General features: G+C 42.3%; 1 protein-coding gene across 6 annotated transcripts in view; it reads right to left on the bottom strand.

The window, feature by feature from the left end:
- The window catches only part of Mcf2l2 (MCF.2 cell line derived transforming sequence-like 2), a 246,785-nt gene that overhangs the window by 192,553 nt on the left and 34,213 nt on the right, over nt 1–20,019 (bottom strand). For all 6 annotated transcript variants that reach the window (XR_780283.3, XM_010624297.2, XM_010624299.1 and 3 more), the window contains 2 exons: nt 16,694–16,777; nt 7,372–7,486 (listed from right to left, as the gene is read on the bottom strand). Coding sequence is in view for 5 of the 6 variants with exons in the window: in XM_010624297.2 (XP_010622599.1) it covers nt 7,372–7,486; nt 16,694–16,777 (199 nt within the window). In the remaining variant the exon portion in view is untranslated. The remainder of the gene's footprint in view (nt 1–7,371; nt 7,487–16,693; nt 16,778–20,019) is intronic.

Below are 20,019 nucleotides of genomic sequence, written 5' to 3'. Positions count from 1 at the left end.
GAGCTTTGAGCTTTTTTTTTTAAAAAAACTCCTTATTTTAAAAAAAAATTTTTTTTTTTTTTTAATTATGAAAAAAAACAAAAAAAAACAATTATTTTTTTTTTTTTTTTTTTTTTTTTTTTTTTTTTTTTTTTTTTGTACCGGGATTGAACTTGGGACCTTGTCCTCCCAAGGCAGGTGGCGGAACCACTGAGCTAAACCCCTGGCCCAATCACTTGAAAATTTAAAAGCCTTCTATTAAACAACTCTTCGGCAATGGGAAAATATAAAGTAAAATTTTAGAATTTCTAAAATATAATGGTAATGAAAACACTAAATATAAGAGTTTATGGGATATATTTGAAGCAGGGAACAGAAAAAAATCAGTAAAATGAAAGAATGAAAATAAAATAAATTTTCTACTCAGATAAATGAGAAAAAAATGAAGAAAACCAAAAAGTACAAGCAAAAAAATATTAAAAAGAAAAATAGAAATGAATAAGGTAGAAAATGGAAAAATAAGTATATCTAACAATAAATCAAAGTATTCTAATAAAATAAATAAGCTATCAATTAATTTGATAAGAAAAAAAGAGAAAGGAGTGGGCCAAAGTACAGGTACACGAAAATAAGAAATGGCAAAAGGAGCTTAAACACAAGAAAAACTACTTTGCAGACCTCTATACAAACAAAAACCTATATTGAAATAGGTAGTTTCCTTTTAAAATATAGTTTAGCAAAATTAACCGTCAGAAATATAAACCTTAAATCAAAACAATTTAGAAAAAAGAGAAAATTGTCAAGGCCTTAAAGGTTTCCTAAGAGAGAATTCTCCCCAATCATTGGTGACCACCATGTATAGAGTCCCAATGCCAAAAGAAAAAAAATTTCAGAGTTTAAAAAAAATGGAAAGAAAATGTTAAAATACTATTTATAAAATATGTATAACATTGATATCTAACCTAATAAAGACAATATGAAAAATAAAATTGTTAATTATATAATGATAGAGAATTCTATTTACTAAAGCAATGAAAGATAAAATACTTTAAAATAAACTTAATAAATGTAAAACACTGTGTCATGAAAACTTCTGCACACTTCTAAAGGACACAAAAGTGATTTGAATAAATAGAACAACATTTCTTCATAAGGAGATTTTCACTCCAGAAAGATGCAACTTTTCTTCAAGTCAATTTATAAATTTAACAGTCCCAATGACAAAACCAACATCTTTCTAGTGTCGCTGGAAGATACAAAGAAATAATATAAGAACATAGACTATAAGTCAGGGAAACACTGAAAAATTAAGAAAAGCTTAAGGAAAGTAGGGGGATGGTAATTAACCCTACTAGATATTAAACAGTCTTAAACACTTTATAAATAATATGGTTTCTCACTTATGAATAGACCCATCAATTAGCTCTTAAATCACCAAGGCAAAAATTTAAAATTAATGATGCTCAGATAACTGAATAGCCACTTAGAAAATGATAAATTTAGATCTGTATTTCATACCACACACAGAAATAAATGCTAAGTATATCAGAACTATTAAAAAGCAAGTATACTATATCCCTAGAAAACATGAGTGAATGAATATCAGACAACTTCATAACAATGACTCAAAATCCAGATGCAATTGAAGAAAAAATTGATATTTGATAATAAAAATTTTACATGGCAAAAAAAATTATATTCTGTCAAAGGACAAATGAAAAAGTGAGAAAAATAAATACAGCATACATCGTAGATAAATGGTTAGTACTCCTAATACATAAAGAATTCTTAGAAAGTCAGAAAAAAAATGATGGTCAAAAACCCAGTAGACAAAAAGGGCAAAAACATTCATTGACAGACTGGCAATTTAGCTCAGTTGTAAGGCACCTGCCTCTCAAGAGCAAGGTCCTGAGTTCGATCCCTGGTACTGCCAAAAGAAAAAAAAAATTAACTGACAACTCTCCATACACCTATGATTAAAATGTGAAGTGTTAAAGAGAAGAAAAATATGAGAGATAAGTTAAAGGCACAGAATAGCAAAAATAGAAAACAGAGTTTGAGGAAAGAAATAACCAAAGAAGGTAATCTAAGCCAAAGAGAGTCTTGAATCACAGGTTTGAAGGTCTGGCCAAAATAAATCTCCCCCCGTTGAAGTTGCAGGTGTTGACATTTTGTCCCAGCGAAGAGAAAAGTGACTCAAACAATCGCTAAGACCAAACACCAGTCATTCACAATGAGTAGCACTTACAAATTCAAGCTAAATAAAGGTTTACTTTTTCCATTTCTGAAGAAGCCTAAACTGAATGTGTCAGGAAGGGAAAAAAGTGATTACCCTAACAGAATAGGTGAAAAGATGGCAGGATGTAGTGGAGGTCTTCTAAAAACAATCACCTGAGCATAAACAAATAAAGCCACTATGCACACGAGGTCATTCCACCAGACCAAGTAACCTCAGATCCCTGTGTCTCAGAGGAAGATGGAAACCTGCATATTAAATATTTCTCTGCCCTTTAAAGAATTTACTTAAATTATCTTGGCATATGAGACTTATTTGCCTTGCAGGTCACCTACCTGAGGGCTCTACCTAACACGGGTCTATCCACTCAGGTGGTGCAGCTGCTGCCAAGACTCCCACTCTGGGGCCCATCCTCTGTACCACCTCCCTGATTCTGTAAGGCACAATTCCACAGGCATCCTGGGAAATACATACCCAACTCTAGCTCCTCAATCGCAGCAGCACCTGTGATTAAAATAAGGGCTTTTCCTAGTCTTCCTTTCAGTAAGAAGCCCAGACTGGACTCACGTCTCTGGTGAGGCTGGTTGCTGAGGCTGAGAAGTCATTATGATCCCATTCAGTTTTCTGATACCAAGAAGTGAGTCTCATTAAGTTCACAGGCTGAACAGTAACACCACCCTTCTCCTAGCCCTTCCTGGAGTACAACTATCAGACCACCTGTCATAAAAGAGGACACGACTCATTTCAAAGACTATTCATCATGCTGTCTGTGAGGAAAACAGATGTAAGAAATGGTTCTAGCTTAAAAAGGCCCTTCAACAAATTCATTATAGAAAAAAAGCCTTTTAGAAATAGCAAATGTCATGGGTTGGTTCTTAAATGCCCTTAATGGTTACATTAAAGCTCGGTCACCATCCAGTAGGAGGTGAAAGCCTTTAAGAGGTAGAATCCAGTGGAACGAAGTTAGGTCACTGGGGGTGTTGGTCTTGAAGGAGTTACTGGGACCCAGGTCTCTTCCTTCCTCTCTTTTTCCTTCTTGGCCACCATGAAGTAGACAGACCTCTTCCACCATGTACTCCCCACCGTGATGGTCTGCTTTGTCCACAGCCCAGTATGACAAGGCCAAGCAACCATGGACTGAAATCTCTCAAACCGGGAGCCAAAATAAACCTTTCCTTCTTTTGAGTTGTTTGTCTCAGGTATTTTGTCACAGCAACAGAAATCTGCCATAGCCAATACTCAGAAAAGGAACCACTGCTATGCCGTAGTGCAATTCTTGTACCATTAACAAAAGTACTGGCTCTAATCCCTCTTTTAATAGTGAACCTAGATCTGTGAATAAAACAAAAAGAGGAAATACATGTACAGAGTAATAATAATTCATGCTTCATTATACTAATGTTGATTTGGGGACAAACAACTGCAATTTGAAATAGTCCAACACCTCTGTGGTTCAGAATGTTTTACTTATGCCTTTTAAAACCATCTGGCTAGGGCCAGGGATTTTAGCTTAGTGGCTCCACAGCCTGCCTCGCAAGCACAAGGACCAGAGTTTGATCCCCCGTACCAAAACAAAACAAAACTATCTGGCTATAACCCTAGCCTCAGTCCACATGTCTTCCATGCCAATATCTTGCCTGTTAGCCAGCTTTCTGTTTTTGTGACAATATACCCAACGTAACCAACTTATAAGAGGAAAGGGGCTTTTGGCTCACAGGTTTGCAGATTCAGTCCTTAGCCAGTTGTCTCATTATCTTTGGGCCTGTGGCAAGGAAGCACCTCTGTGTGGGGCAGAGCAAAAAGCAACAATCACACCAAGCTGTGGTCTAAGCTGTAATGTCTTTATAGTCTTTGAGGGGTACTCAGACCGAAATTGTAGCATCTGTGTAAGTAAAGTACCTGACAAACTGACTCCTTGGATTTACTGTTATTGTTATATGCTGGACAGTGAAAACTATTAGTATAATTTATAGTGGATGGCACCCAACAGGCTAACACAGGCAATCGGTTGTTTTTAGAAACATCATGGCAATGTGGTAATGGGTGTGTGCGCGTGCGTGCGTGCATGCGTGTGTGCCTGCAGGCATTCATACTTTTTTGTTTGTTTTTGTTTTTTTGGGTACCGGGGATTGAACTCAGGTTGTTGCACTTGCAAGGCAAGCCACCGAACCACTGAGCTAAATCCCTGGCCCCATATATATATATATATATTTTTTTTTTTTTCTTTTTTTGGTTTTTTGAGACAGGGTCTCACTATGTAGTTGAGACTGACCTGGAACTCACTATGTAGCCCAGGCTGGTCTTGAACTCATAGCGATCCTCCTGTCTCAGCATCCCGAGTGCTGGGATTAAAGGCGTGTGCCACCACACCCGGCCTCTGCTTTACACCAAAAGGAGCAAGGAGCAGGATAGAGTAAGTAGAAGTGAGAAAAAAACCATAAAGAGGAAGGGGAAATAACTGCTCTGACAGCTATAATTCTCATGAAATAAGCAGCACTCTAGGAAAGGAAAATACTTCACAAGAAATAGAAGAGGAACATAAAGTATATGAAAGCAAAACAGTAGCCCACAGCCTTTTAGTCTCTTTTCCATCTGAAGCAGGAATTATGACCCTGTCTGGTTCTCCCTACACTGTTTCAGGCAGCTGTGATGTACCGTTCACAGTGTGATTTGGAAAAGGCTGCAGGTACAAGGTGCAGACCACCAGTTCAACCTCATATCTGGCCATATACCAGGGGAATAAGAAACATTCCTGAGCTGAAACAAATGTAAGGAGAATGAATACTAGGGGTTCACTCTCCTTGCTGCTCCCACAGATGGCGGGGCTGCTAAACTGATGTTGAGTCATTGTCTGAAATGCAACTAGGCCAAAGAGGGAGTTCAAGGAGAACTTTGTAAAAACCTAGTTTTACTCTCTAAGTAAAGGCTGAGGAGTGGAGTGCCTCTTTGTCCGTGTGCACGTCTCACCCTATAACAAACCCCTTTGGTTTGGAACGAGTCCTTGTTAAAACTGGAAATCCTACCAACACTACTTCTTGAGTGTGCCCAGAACTGTGCTAAGGCTGGAGCTCAAAATGCAAAGCAAAACAAAACAGCACCGGCCCCTCCTTTTGAGGAGCTCGCAGTCTCATGGGAGAGGCAGAAATAACCTCCACATTCTACCATGTTCTACAAGATGGAAGCTCAGGTAGCTGGAGAAGTCATAGAGGAGCCTGTGAGAGCAGAACTGGGTCTGGGACGGTTTCCCTAAAGACACGAGGTCCACCCTGAGGACTGAGGCACGTGTAGGAGCTGGGCCTAGGGGCTGGGAACCAAGTGAGCCAAGCCCAGAGACACACAGCGCCTTTTCCTCCCTGCCACAAAGGGTATCTCAATGCTCATGGTCTGGATCCAGCAAATCACAGAGGAGCAGGATGGCAGAGAGCGGGCAACTGGGGAAATACAATTTAAGTACTGAAAAGGGGCAGTTGCTGAAATACGATTGCAGTATGACTGAAGACGTATATTAAAAGAAGCCTATGGACTTCGCTGGAGAAGTGAGATGGTTAAAACAGAGCAAAAAAACATCCTTTCAGAGTGGGCTCAGCTACAGCAATGGGCATCCTGATCTCCCCAGGCAGGATCTGACCCCAGGTGGCCCCTCAGTCCTAAGCTGCTGTTCACCTCTCGCTCATACAAGCCAGATGGGAAGCAAGCACCAGAGCCTCTACGCCCTGTTGTGTGAGTCCTTCTCCACGCCAGCTGAGGAAGAGATGATGTCACGAGCAACACAACTCACACAGACCTCGACTGGGACGGGGACTCCTTTCCAAGCTGTCTCTATCAGGGAAGTGTGGTGACCAACACGAACACTGCCCTAGTCCCGTCCCTGCTGGAGAGGACGGAGGCAACAATGCCAGAAAACTTTGCTCTCTTGGGCTGAGCTAGAGCATAGTTTTTAATCCCTGGCTTCTTTGTTTCCTTGCTATATGCCTTAGTTTCCCCATCAGACAGTGGCAATTATTTGTGTGTTTTTTATGTAATTTATTGCACATATCCCATATTATTCTTTACCTTACTTTTTTCACTAAAATGCATTTTTTTCTCAATTTTTATTGGTATATATTTGTGATACGTAGTAAATACATTCAAAGTGGGGAACTGATACTTATACTTATCGTATCTTGGTCCTCTTCATTTCCCCTTCCTCCTTCCTCCTGTCTCCCTCACCCCAAGACTCCCAGTCCTTCCAAAGAACCAACTCTTTGATTTACTTCTCCTTTGTATTTTTTTGAAGTTTCAAGTTCATTAATTTCCACTTTGATCTTTATAATTTATTTCCTCCTGTTAGTTCCAGATGTGGGTTGTTCTCTTTCTCAGACCTTGAGTTGCATCATTAGGTCATTTGGGATGGCTCCATTCCTCTGATGTATTTATGTCTTTAACCTTCTCTCTTAGAACTGCTTTCATCGAGACAATGACAATTATAAAATTTTCTCCTCGCCTCCTTATTCAGGAAAGAGAAATTAAACAACTACAACATGCTTTGAGCTCCTTGAGCAACACCCCCATTATGGGGCAACATGACCCAGAAAGCCAGATAGTCCCCAGCTGAAGCGACGGGCTTGGACGACCCGGGCCTCCTCAGTGACTCTGCCAGGTCCTCCTCCACGTGCGGTGTGGCCCGAATCACGCTTGCCTCCCATCACGTTCTCTCTCCACACCCACTGGCTGAGTTACCTGTGAGCGCGAACTGTGCTCACGCAAGATTCCATCTCAGCCCAGCCTGCCGCAGGAAAGATGCGCAGCAAGACCAATGCGTTGTTTGGATCTAAAAACGTCCCTCAAACCCTATGTGTGTGAAAGGTGACTGGACCGTGGGGCGCTGTTCTTAACACCTGAGTGGACTCACCCCTCGATGAGTTCACAGCAGAGGGTGCGGCTAGGTCCTAGAACCAGGTTGGAGGTGGCACAGTGTATATCTGTCCCTGGCTCCCCCCTTCGCTCTCTGCTTCCTGGCTGCCACAGGTCGGGCACCTTTTCCTCTGCCATGCCCTCCTGCCATCCTATTTCTGCCCTGGAGCTGCAGACCGTGAACTGAAATCTTGAGCCAAAAGAAACCTCTCCTCAAGGCGCGGGTGTTGGGCTCCGTGTCTCAGGGATGGGCAGGCGCTCACCTGGGGATGCTCGTTAGGTAGGTCAGCACATTCAGGAAGTCCTCCTCGGGGATGCACTGGAACCCCACGCACTCTGGAAACGTGATGATGGGCGCGCCGTCCCTACCCCGGCCTCCTGCAATGAAAAGGAGTCAGGGCGTCAGCTCGAGGGTGAGGGAGGAGTCATGCGGGCCATCGATTCTGCGGTGCATATCGTCTCAGACTGGAATCAAGGAGACGTTAACACACGGTTTTTAGGAAGTCTCAATTCTTCATGTTTGTTCAGCGGCACTAAGAATTCAACTTTGAGTCCTCTGAGGCTCCTATACCTACCCAGAGTGTAAAAGGTAACACTGATTAGGGAGAGAAGGAAACAGTGCCACAGAAATACAGAATACTGCCCTTCACTTTTGTAGTCAGTAAAGATCAAAGGCCACATTGTGCAGTGGTTAAGAAAACTCTAAAATCACATAGCCTGGCTCAAATCTGACTTTGCCACTTAGTTGCTACATGATTTTGGGCAAGACACCCAAGTAGGAGTTTTCATATATATATATATAGATAGTACATACTTTATATGTGATATATATTTCTTCCATCTATATGATAGGAATTAATACTTGTACCTATGTCAAAAGGCCTTGTGAGGGTTAAGTGTAAACACAAACAAAAAGCTCCTAGGTAAAATGTTTATTAAATATGTGCTCGATGAATGGTGACCATTATTATAATGATTACAAAGAGGAAATAGTCATCCACGCTATCAGATTAAATTAAACAGATGCTGTTCCCAATCTCCTTGCTGCTACAGGCAGTCACATGACTAAATTCTGGCCTTGTAGTTCCCAAACTGTGAGGCAGGAACCGAGGGAGCCCTAGTGAACTCACAGGGTCATCACGAATATTTGAAATTCTTGAAGGAAATCGTAATAGTTCACACCTGACAGATAATATGGATACTACTGGCTTGAGGTACTTCACGACTGACTTCAACATTAAATCACATGATATTCTTTCGTATAATATTATACCATTTGATGAAGCTGGATTTTTGATAGCTCCTGGGATTTAAAAAAATATGTTATGAAATCAATGTGCAGCAAGAATGAGGATTGTGTCGGCAGGTACGTTTGACATTATTGTGGTCATTTAAAAATAATGCTGAAAGAAAACTGAATATTTTCAGTTATATACATTATTTTTTACAGCCACTAAATTGGTAGGACATACCTATTTATTAAGTTGCTTTCACTGTCAGGAATTGCTTTTGGCCCAGGGACACCATGAAGAAATGAAATGCCAAGGTGCTGGGAACTGAGAAAGTTTGGGTGATGCAGCTGCAGCCGGTGAGATATGCGCTGCGCTGGAACGCTGTGTGCACCCCCAAGGTTATGGCCTGGGTGGGGGACCACTTTCAGAGGAAGAATGGCTCCCAAGTCCAGGCCAACCACAAATGAAGTGTGGGCTGTGATTTAATGGGGATCCTGTGTCCCGTAAGGAACCCACAGAAAACGGGGGTTCAGGGATGCGAAGGCAGGCAGTGTACTCCTATGGCTCTCTTAAGGAAGTGCACCCTGTGCTAGGGTAGATGGAGCTCCTTCCTTTACCAGCTGCATCTGGAGGGTGTCAGAGGCAGGACAGCGCCATCTTGGCCCCATCCTCTGGGCAGACAGGGACGTTGGGGACCCCAGTGTGGTGAGGGTCCGGCTGTCACCTGTCTGGCCGCAGAGGGATGCAGCCAGGACTCTCCAACCACGTTTTTAATGGAGTCAAAGCCACGAGGTTTGTAGATTTTTTTTCCCTTTAATCTTGGGCATTTTGTTTCTCTTCTGAGAATGTAACTTGAAACACCACAGAGACAATAATCCTATACAGAGTGTATCTGTGGACTGATGCTGTACAGTTCTATATACCTTCACTGTGTACTTTGTTGCCTTCTGCATAATTTATGTTGCAACACATGACTACACAGTTGTAAATGATGTAAGTACTATAGCATCACTTTTAGTTATATGCAAATAAATCAATTAAAGTGCAAAAGAGAAAGAAAGTAAGTACATCCTGGCCTCACCAAGTGCACCCAGGCTACCTCCCAGCCCCTCTAGTGACGACATCCAGCCAACTCTCTTGCACGCACGCCACACCTCCTGGTAAACACCTCCTGTTTATATTCTGACTTCCAGGGCAATGTGCTTCAGGAGGTCTGTGTCATCAAGACACACATGTTCCTATCACGTAGAGTAGATTAGCAGTATGGGTTTCTAGAGGAGTCTCTTGTGTAGTCACGTGTGTCTTAGACTCTCAGACACCAGGTTCTGGGGGGCAAAGCTGTGTGAGCTTTGTCTGGAGGCTCCGTCATCCTTCTCTAGGGGGTAGCTAGCTAGACACAAGCTGGACCTGGGAGAGATTAAAGGAGGAAGTTCTGTACCTACAGTGGTTTTAGATTCCTGAGTGTGCAGTCTCAAAGCTTCCTGGAATGGGCTCCACACACTGCTTTTGGTTTTCTCATACCTGCCCACTATGTATGATTCAGGGGCCCAAGTGCACTGGCAGAATCCAGGACCCAAGCTGAATGATGCTGACCCCCTCAGGCCTCATTTATACACATCTGCATTGTGGTTCTGATTTCCCTAATGGGGTTGGCCGCCATGCTTGTTCCAAATAAAACCATGTTAGTTAAAAACTCCCTCTCTTGACATGAAGGTGAACTCTCACAGTTGATTCAAAGGAAGTAGCGTTAGTTATCACCCTTGACCATGTCTAAAAATCTAAGAAAAAATAAAAACCCACTCCCACCCCAGTGAAAGCTGCCACCTCTAGGTTCTGTGTGTTTGGACTGCTCCCAAGTCTACTGTCCTTTCCAAAGATGCTCCCCTGCTTGCTCCTCAATAAAGTACTGTGACCCTGACTTTCTGACTCTGAGCACCATCCTGTGGACCTCTTCACAGATTGTCTCAGGGGTCCAAGAGCCCAGAGGCCAGCACAACACAGACACAGTGCAGGTCAGCAGCACACAGCATGTCGCCTAGCCTGTGTTGCTCCCAGACTGTGGTAAAAGTGTCTCTTTATTAATCCCGTATTTATTTAGTCCCCAGAAATGATGTTGAGATTAGATGTTTGTCAGCCTCTGAGAGCTACTTCACTATGGCAAGTGACTAGGATATTCCTGGGGTTTATTTAATATGTGTTCTCTTGGCAGTTCCACACCATGGAAGGTTTCAAAGAAATGTAAATTAAAATTTTTATTTCTAGTAAGGCTAAATGTAGATGCATTATAATATTCTGCAACTTGTATAAACATTTACCAAATGTATGGCTATAACATTTCAAGAAATGAAAACACCCTAAAATATTCATTAGGATGTGATTGTACCCTTTAATTTCACCTTTTTTTTTTTACTACACTGGGGATCAAACCAAATGCCTTATACATACCAGGCAATTGATATACCATCTCCACCCCATTAATCTTATCTTTTATAGTAGACTGAAATAAAGTTTTTCCCACCTAAATGGAAAAAGAGAAGTGGTGTTTTTTTCTAACTTAGTTACCAGAGAAGGCCCACAGTTCGTGGTGGACATCTACCTATGTTGCGTGAGGAACTGGTAAACGACACACAGAGACACAGAAGTGGGTAAAACAAAAAGACATTTACTTTGCTAGCAAAGGATTGGCCTGCACTTGGGCCCCTGAATCATACATAACGGGCAGGTATGAGGAAGCCATAAGCAGGGCTGTGCCAAATGACTGACCTGGGCTGGGTTTCAATCTGCCTTTTATAGGAGTTTTACAATCATGACCTCATTTTAGGTAGTTCGATAAGACATTCCAGTTCTCTCAGCTCCCGTCACAAACCATGGTCACAGACAGCTTAATTTTAACACAAATGTAGCACCTTCTTTGTGGTTAGGATGTTTATCATTAGGCTTCACCTAATTAGCTATTGTAGCCCACAAGAGTGGGGGGTCAGGGTTAGGAAAATAGAACTGCTAATATTCCTTCCTTTCATCTTAACTCTTTTATAGTCATACAATTTACAGAAAGTTTAGGGTTTAGGGTCTAAGTATACTTTGCTTGTAATGTATGGTGATTGTTATCTTAGTTTGAACATCTGGTCTCACCCTGGAGATGCTTAGTCTGGCACCTGTTGATCTTATAACATTTTAAACTGTGGCTACATGCCTTCAAACTTTGTAGTTAATGATGAAACCTCTGGTATTGTTCTCCTAAGAAATAAGCAAAGCAAAGCAAATTACAGCAGTGAAAGACAGCGGTTGTCCTGTGTTTCCTTAACATTTTGTAGGCTTCAGGCTATTTACAGAAGTTCTTTTTATCACCTGCTTGAAATTCATTCTAAGAAGCTAAAGCATCCAGGAAACAAAACTGGGCTATGGAAGCACAACCGCTGACCATTCACAAGGCATTCAGTGCCACCTTGTGAGGAAATCCAGTAATGCAAGAGGAAAAAAATCCCGCTCAGGGTAGACAATGAACCTCAAATTATTTGATACCAAGAAAAATGGTAAATTAAAAAAAAAGAAAGAAAAAAAATCCTCACTTCTCCTAGTGTGATTTTTACCTTTTCTTTAAGTGGAAAGCTTGACTTCAGAAATAAGTGTGTGGGGTACACAGTGATTCTTATAAGGGCCTGGGCTGGCTGGCATGAAGGCTTGTGCCATGTGGAGCAGAATGTGGGATGCTGGGATGTCCTAAGAGGAATAGGGGAAGGCCAGCTCTAGGGAGGAGGTGAGGCCGCCATGGCCAGCAACTGCCCAGCACCCACTTCCCCTGTTCTCTTCCACAAAGAACTGAACACATTTCCTTTTGCTGGGGAAATGTCAGAGCCATTGGCAGGGAGGCACTGTGGAAATCCCAGGGCCTGGGATACTGAACCATTCTACCACCACCACCACCAACAGAAATCTACAAAAACAAAACAAGATAAACAACAGTTGTCCATATTCCTTTAAGTTGTAGATGTCTTATCAGATGCTTGATATAAATGGAAAATCCATTTATAAAGCTCTGGATCTAGACTCTCTGTTTTACCTATAATCATAAAGAACTTGAAAAAAGAAGAAAAAAAGAATTTAAAAACAGTTTTAATATACACCGAGTTTCCCAGGAATGCAATTATCCTATCAATTGAGGAAAGAACTGGGCTCAGGATTTAGCTCATTGGTTCCACCGCCTGCAAGCTCAAGGTTCCAAGTTTGATCACTGGTAAAAGGGAAAAAAAAAAAAATCTGCCAGTTAAGGAAAGAATTTTATCTTGTTCCAAATTTAAAATTCAACAATAGTTTGCTGTTTCAGAAAATACTCCAGTAAATCCACACCAGACCCCAGCATTCCCACCTGTTGTATATACTTGGTGGCCCACACTACAGGAATACTATTTCTTATTATTACTATTGAAATACATATTGTTCATGTATATATTATTTTACTATGGTTACTTTCCTTTATTTCTCCTTTACATTACATCGGGAACTCCACAACCCTAAGAGAACTTATTCCTTCAATATTAATCATTTTCAAAAGGATTAAGCTAGATTCAGATTAAATGATTCCAAGAGAAAAATTCCAAGAAAAAAAGAAATGTGAAAGGGCAATTCCGTGTAATTGAAGGAAAGGCCTTATGACCCACATTGATATGTGGCTAATTCATTCCCAAACCTCTTTCCCCCTGACCACCTTCCATATGGCAATTAGAAAACTAAATGCTTGCTTTTTAGATTCTCTTGCGGAGAGGAATGGTTACATGATAGTTCTGGAATGAGACTTAGGTAGAAGTTAGTCAAAAGCTTTGGGGGAAAGTTTCTGCTCTTCCTGGCAAGAGGAACAGATGAAATTAGCATTGCTTCTTCTTTTCTTTTATTTCTTCCTGCTGTGGACACAGGCTCAATGTCTGGAGCCACAGGAGTCTTTTTGGGATCAAGACTTAAATAAGGAAACATTAAGAGAGTCAGAAAGATGCCAGCCTTAATACTATTGAGTCCTGATTCAAAACTAGGAGTTCCTATCTCCAGATGTCCTATGTAGTTCAAAAAAAGGTTGTATAGGCAAAGTTCTCTTGGAGCGAGATTCCATGCTTTCCTTTAATATGACCCATTTTATATACAACAAATTGAGTTTCAGAGTAACCTACTAGTGGAATGTGAACCCAAAATTTTCTGAGTCTAAAGCCTACAGCGTTTCTACCATGCTAACCAACCAATGTCTCCTGTTTCAGCCCTGAACTCAGAAATGTTCCACACTGACTGAACATGCAGGCTGCCTTCCAAGCAGGAATTGGATGATACCCAGGGCTCAGGCCTCTGGTGGTTCTGACCTTGAAAGACGCCCTGGGGAAGGGCTGTGGAGGAGAGGGGTGAAGTCTGTGAGGAAGGTCACGACTCGGGGTCAGGCTTCGTGCAATGGGCCTTTGCTCTTCTACACACATGAAGCTGGCCAGGCCACCAGAGTCTCATTGAGAAGAGTCTTTGTCCTTTCCTCCACAGTCTTCCTGACCAATAAGTCTCTGGCTCTTTCCAGAGTTCAGTGGAATCTACAAAATTCTGCAGCTGAGAAATAAATGTTCGCTTTGCTTTCCTGAATCAGGAAAAGGAAAATGGCTATGATCCAGAGCAGCCTTCAGGCTGCCATAGACATAAGAAAAGACCTGGTCGCAGAGATTTATGGTTTTGGACACAACTAGTCAGGCACCCAACACGGCCTCAGAGCTGAAGTCTGCTGTCTCTGCCAGGTAGAGAGGGACGGTGGACGCTGAAAGGCTGCTCATCCCAAAGTGCTCCTTCAGAGCCGACAGTCTTCAGACTCGCAAGCACATCACAGAAAACCAAGCTTCTTTCTCATAAGGAGAGCAAACTCACATGAGAAAAGAAACTCAGAAATGAAGGGTGATCTTCGCTAAATCAGAGGCGTCCTCTGGGTCTGGCATGAATTTTCCCAGCTCTGTTCTACACGGTGGGCTGACAGTCTGCTCCTGACTTCCTGCTGGCATTGTATTCATATTCACTGTGAATATGGCTTCGTTTCCTTATTCTTTTAAAAAACTGTATCATACTGAAAATTATTTCTGGTAATAAAACCTTAAAACAAACACCTTATGGGAATTTAAAATATATCAGGAAAAAATGGTGGACATTTATTTGGCAGTTGTAATACTGGGTATTTTTTTATGCATTTTGTCATTTAGTAGCCAAAATTGCAATGGCCCCACTGTACAAAGGAGGAGATGGCACTTTAGAGAAGTAAACTGCCCAAGGCGACACTGCAAGTAAACAGCAGAATCCAAGTCTTTATCTAGACCTCTCTGGTACCAGTTCATGTTCTTCCTGTACTACCTCTAAGAAGTAAGCGTGGAAATACATACCCCAGTGATAAAAGAGATGCACTGAACCACTTACAGTGCACCCTTGAGTTATGACCAGCCTGACAAATGAACAACCTAGGCTATGACCAGAATTTTAGTTTTAACTGAACAACCAAAGTCTTGAGTTATGACTCAAATGCTAGCTGCTTGTGCTCCTCGTGGTCTCAGATAGAGATTTAACCCTTGCAGGTTCTGGAAGGAACATGACAACATCCTTTCCTGTGTGGCGCTGAGAAATCCTGGGCCAGTGTCTCTCTGAGGACACTGAGATCGCCTGTGTACAGGAGACAGACTTTGAAGGCTGTGTAGAGGAGCCTGACCCTTCACTGACCAAGCTGAGTTTCAACCAGCCCCAGCGAACTAACTGAGTTTGTAAGTCCAGGGTCCACAGAAATGTATCAACTAATCAACCACAGGACTCCTGTCTGAGATGTGCCATTGCGGAATTATATGTGGCCATTCGAGTTTGTGTCAAGGCTGTAGGAATCCACCCCACTCCTTCCCGTGATCCACTGAAGACCTGACACAAGTTGGCCTTGGGGCTTCTGTGGGGCAGGGCCACAGCAGCAGTTTCCAGGATCCCAGGGGATAGTCCCCTTCTCGCCCTTTGTCTTGCCAAGCCTAGGCTCACCCCAGGAAGCTACAAGGCTGCCTCGCTGAAGACTCTGACTTGCCAGTTTATTCCTCTGTAACAAGTACCTCTGATCTCACCATTGTAATACTTCCAGATTTGGTCCAAATATTACGATTTAGAGTTGGGTACTGATATAGGAAATGATATCAGGGGTTGAAATAGGACCTCTAAATGATATAAAGGAAATATTATAGTTTCCAACCTGTTAGATGTCTTATATGCTGAGTTTGTGTTCTCTAAAATTGAAGAACAAACCCTAGGAACAATGGAAGTTAAGAGTAGGAGGCAAAAGAGATCCCAGATGGGTAGCTGAGGATCCCACTTTACAAGAAAGTTTTACAGAGCAAAAACCACATGGGTACAACATGGGTTACAGCTATGATCAACCAATAAGGTTACAGGTATAGTCATATAGGTAACAGTTATCCAATGGAGGACCAAGTCATGCAACAAGTATGCATGGAAAGTATGAAGATCCTTTTCTAGGAAATGACGGGTCCAGAGGTCTTGGTCACCCACCAGGGTGACTGATATCTATCTAGACTTCATTAGGCCCTGTGATACCGCTTACCCTGTCCTTTGGGGAAATATGTAAACCGGGTCATTTTGAATTTATCTTGAGGCCTGCTCTCCAACAGATGTGTCTCCGGCCACAGCTGGGATGTGTTTCTCTCCTGGACCTAGCCCTGTCTGACTGCCTGTAATATTTCCACCTAACTCAGCGGTCTATAGTAGATTGTACCTCCTAAGTCATGCACGCCACTCTCAGACAAGTGAATAAGAAAGAATGGGACTCGAGTAGTGACAACTTTTCAGTCTTGCTCCTGGACTCAGAACATTTCCAGCCTCTTATTAATATCAACCTCTGGTTAAGCCCAACCAAATGCTTGATGGGAATCCTTGGAAGATCTAAGAATAAAAGCCAAATGTCTCAGAGAACAAACAACCTTAGGAAGTGCCCACAAGTCCTTCAAACCAAGACTCTCTTGAGGCTGAACTTGGAACAGTATTCAACAAAAACAGTGGCAGAATGTCACGGTGCCCACTGAGGTCATTAGTTATTAGCTTGTCTTTCTTCAGGTCTTTTCAGCTCCGTTCTTCACAGCCTCAGAGTAAGGCACTCCTTGGGGGAAGACCTGGTGCACCCCAAAGCAAAGGGAACAGCATCCAGGAGATCCTACCCTTCTCCAGCAGCGCATCTTCACCGCATTCTGGCCCAGATGAAGCTTGGGGGGTGAGGGGGTTGGGCACAATGCTCATCAAAGCTCAGAACCCCTGTCCTCCCAGCAGGAACCCCAGGGAAACGTGGAATGCAAATGAGTCTGCCCCTTACCTGAAAGAATGGCAAATTGTCTGTGAAGTTGTTCTATTATATCCGCTGCCACCAAGGGCCTGACTTCCTGCTGCATAATTTCATCTGCATGAAGGAAACACAAATCAGGTTAAAACACTGTGGATTAAAAAGAGGCATTCAAAAGAGAAATGTAAGGCTCCATTACAAGGGGGAAACTGGAACTTAACTGGATATAATGTGGGTATACCACACTCGATTCCTGAGATGCAGGGTCAAGTGTGTGGTGTGTCTGTGTGTGTATTCTTTTTTTCCTTTTTTGTACAGGGAATCAAACTCACGGCCTCGCGCTTGCCAGGCAGGCGCTATGTTGCTGAGCTACATCCCCGCCCGAGGTGTGACCCTTAAATATACGAAGAGAGAGGCCTAGAGCCCCACCCAGGATGTAGGGCAGGACAAGGGAAGGTCGGGGGCCCTGAAGTTTCAGCCCCACAGGACGTCTGGTATCCCAGGCAGGGACCTCCTACTCCACCGGGTCTGCGGAAGGACACCTGCCCACCTGAGGGCGACCGGAAAACCTTCCAGGCCCGGTCCTGGAGCCGGAGGTTGATGGGAGCTCTTTGGTTTTTACTTCCTTCTCTCTCCCACTCCCTTCCTTCCTCCTTTCCTCTATTTTTCTCCCTCCTTCCAGTTAACTAACAGGTCACTTCCTACTGCCAAATGTGTTTAAGGAGGCACAGGCCCATGTTGCTATGTAAAGATTCTCCTTACTGAATATAACTTTACAGGTCCCTGATGCAAAAATTCAAACCCTTCAAGTATAAATCTATGAACATCTGCTAACCCTAACGAATGGTTTATACGCCCTGTGAGAAGCATCTGCAGCTGCCACAACCCAGAGACTATTGTAACTGTTCGTCACCACCCCAGGAGTCATCTCTGCCACCGGAGAGCTGCACCGTGGTGACTCAGGGGTCCACTCTAGGTCCACTGGGGAATCGGGGTTAAAGAGAGAGGAAGACTGAGTGGAATTCATTAGCTAGGAAAGAAAGCTCAAGCATGCGCTCTCTCTCCATCATTGGGATGTTGTGCCTTTACATGATAGGTCTTGGTTCTTGTTTTTTCCCTGCACCCCTGCCCTTCCTTCACCCGCTCCACCCTTCCCTATTTACAAAGACTTTGTTTCCATTTTTTCCTTTCCCTACATTCCTTTCCCTTCCCCCTCTTACTTCCCCTACTTTAGACCTTTTCAGCCTATTTCACATTATCAATTATACATTTCAATCCTTATTTACACTTTTAGTTTTTCATACCAGAGAAACTATTCAGTATTTACACGTGTCCTATTTATTTCACTTAAGAGTATGGCCTCAATATGCACCCATTTAATTATAAATGTCTCCAGTTTTTTGTTCTTTATGGCTTAGTACTCCATTTCATAAAATCAAACAAAACAAAACAAAAAAACACACCTTCTTTATCTAGTCTCCAACTGATGGGCAAGTGGGCTGTTTCCAAGTTTTAGCTATTACAAACTGTGCCCCTATAAACATGGGTGTGCATGTATCCCTGTAGTATGATTCTTTTAAATCTTTTGGAAAGATACCCAACAGAGGGATAGCTGGGTCAAATGGGACCTCTATCCTAGTTGTCTGATGTATCTCCATATAGATTTCCACAGTGCTTGCACCAGTCTGCACTCCCATCAACAATGGAGAGGGTTTTTTTTCTCCCCACAAACCCACCAGCATTTGTTATTGGTTTCTTTCTTGATAGCAGCCATTTTTTCTGTGGTGAGGTGGAATCTCAGTGCTGTTTTCATCTGCACCTCTAGAATAACTGGTGATGTTGAACGTTTTTTCATATATTTATTTTCTGCTTTATTTGCTTCATATATTTATATGCTTTTTTGCTGAGAAATGCCTGTTCAAGTCAGACGCCCATTTTTGAATCGGGTCTTTATATTTGGGGGTGTCTAATTTTTTAAAGTTCTTTATATATTCTAGATAATAGTCCGAGGAACAGCTGGTAAAAAATTTTCCCCACATTGTAGGTTGTCTCTTAGCTCTGTTGGTAATCTCTCTTGCAGTGCAGAAGCTTTTTAGTAAGATGAGATCCCAGTTGTTGATTCTTGGTGCTAGTTCCCATGCTACTGAGGTTTTATTCTTAAAGTCTTTTCCTATGCTAGTGTTTTCAAGAGTTCTACATAACTTATCTTCCAGCAAGTTTAGTGTTTCTATTTTAATATTTAGATCTTTCATCCACTTCAATTTTAGTTTAGTGCATGGTGAAAGATAGGGGTCTAGTTTTAATTTTTGGCAGACTGAAATCCAGTTTTTCCAACACCACTTATTAAAGAGGCTATCTTTCCTCCACTGAGGATGGTTGGCTCCTTTGTCAAAGATGAGACAGCTGAGTACATCTGGAGTTGTTTCTGCATCTTCTAATCTATTCCACTGATCCTTAGGTCTGTATCTTTGTCAGTACCATGCTGTTTTTATCACAGTGACTTCATAGTATAGTTTTAAGTCAGGGATTGTGATGCCCTCCCAGGGACTTTTAAAGAATTAACTGCTTATTGTTTATATGAGTTAAACATCTGTTTAGATCAAGGTATGGATGGAACAGACTTCTGTGCTGATGCTAAATAGAGAAAAATTCCTACTGACTCAGTTCAGAACTATGGTAACATGATGTGTGTGTGTGTGTGTGTGTGTGTGTGTGTGAGTGTGTAGCACTGGGGAATGAATCCAGGCCTTTGCCCTAAGCTACATTCCCAGCCCTTTTGCCTTTTTGAGATAGGGTCTCACAAGTCACTGAATTGCCAGGGGTAGGCTAGAACTTTTCAATCCTTCTGCCTCAGCCTCCTAGAGTGCTGGGATTATAGAATTACAGGTGTTTGCCACCACACTCAGCCTGTTGTTTTCAAGATAAGGGTCTTGCTTCATACGTTGCCCGGGCTTGCTTCAACTCACTGTGCTCCTGAATCAGCCTCCTAGCACACACCTGGCAGCTATTCTTCTGTTGATCGATTGGAAAGTAACATTTGGGAAACTCCTGTGAGTCTTAGCTTCTATGCTCAGCTTTGGTGCGAAGGTTAAAGAAGGTGATGTTTATGGAGCTGCACACAGTCTGTGTTCAGTCAGTAAATGAATGCTAGTCAGATCCATTCCTCTGATCAGAGAACAAACATTCTCACATTTCTTTCTGAGAATCTTATAAAGGGTAGGCCAAGTGCCAGCTTAAGCCCCAATATCCTTCTCATGAATTCTATCATTCTTTTTTCTGGGGGAAAAAGGTAAATCCAGACTAGAGCTCCTTTACTCTAAACCCCTTCCATCCTAAGTTCACTAGACTCCAAAGAACTG

Source organism: Fukomys damarensis, unplaced genomic scaffold (assembly GCF_012274545.1).
Source record: "Fukomys damarensis isolate Sample0158 unplaced genomic scaffold, DMR_v1.0_HiC HiC_scaffold_12, whole genome shotgun sequence".
NCBI lineage: Eukaryota > Metazoa > Chordata > Mammalia > Rodentia > Bathyergidae > Fukomys > Fukomys damarensis.
Note: the sequence above shows the minus strand (reverse complement) of the source record. Positions and strands in the feature narration are given on the sequence as shown.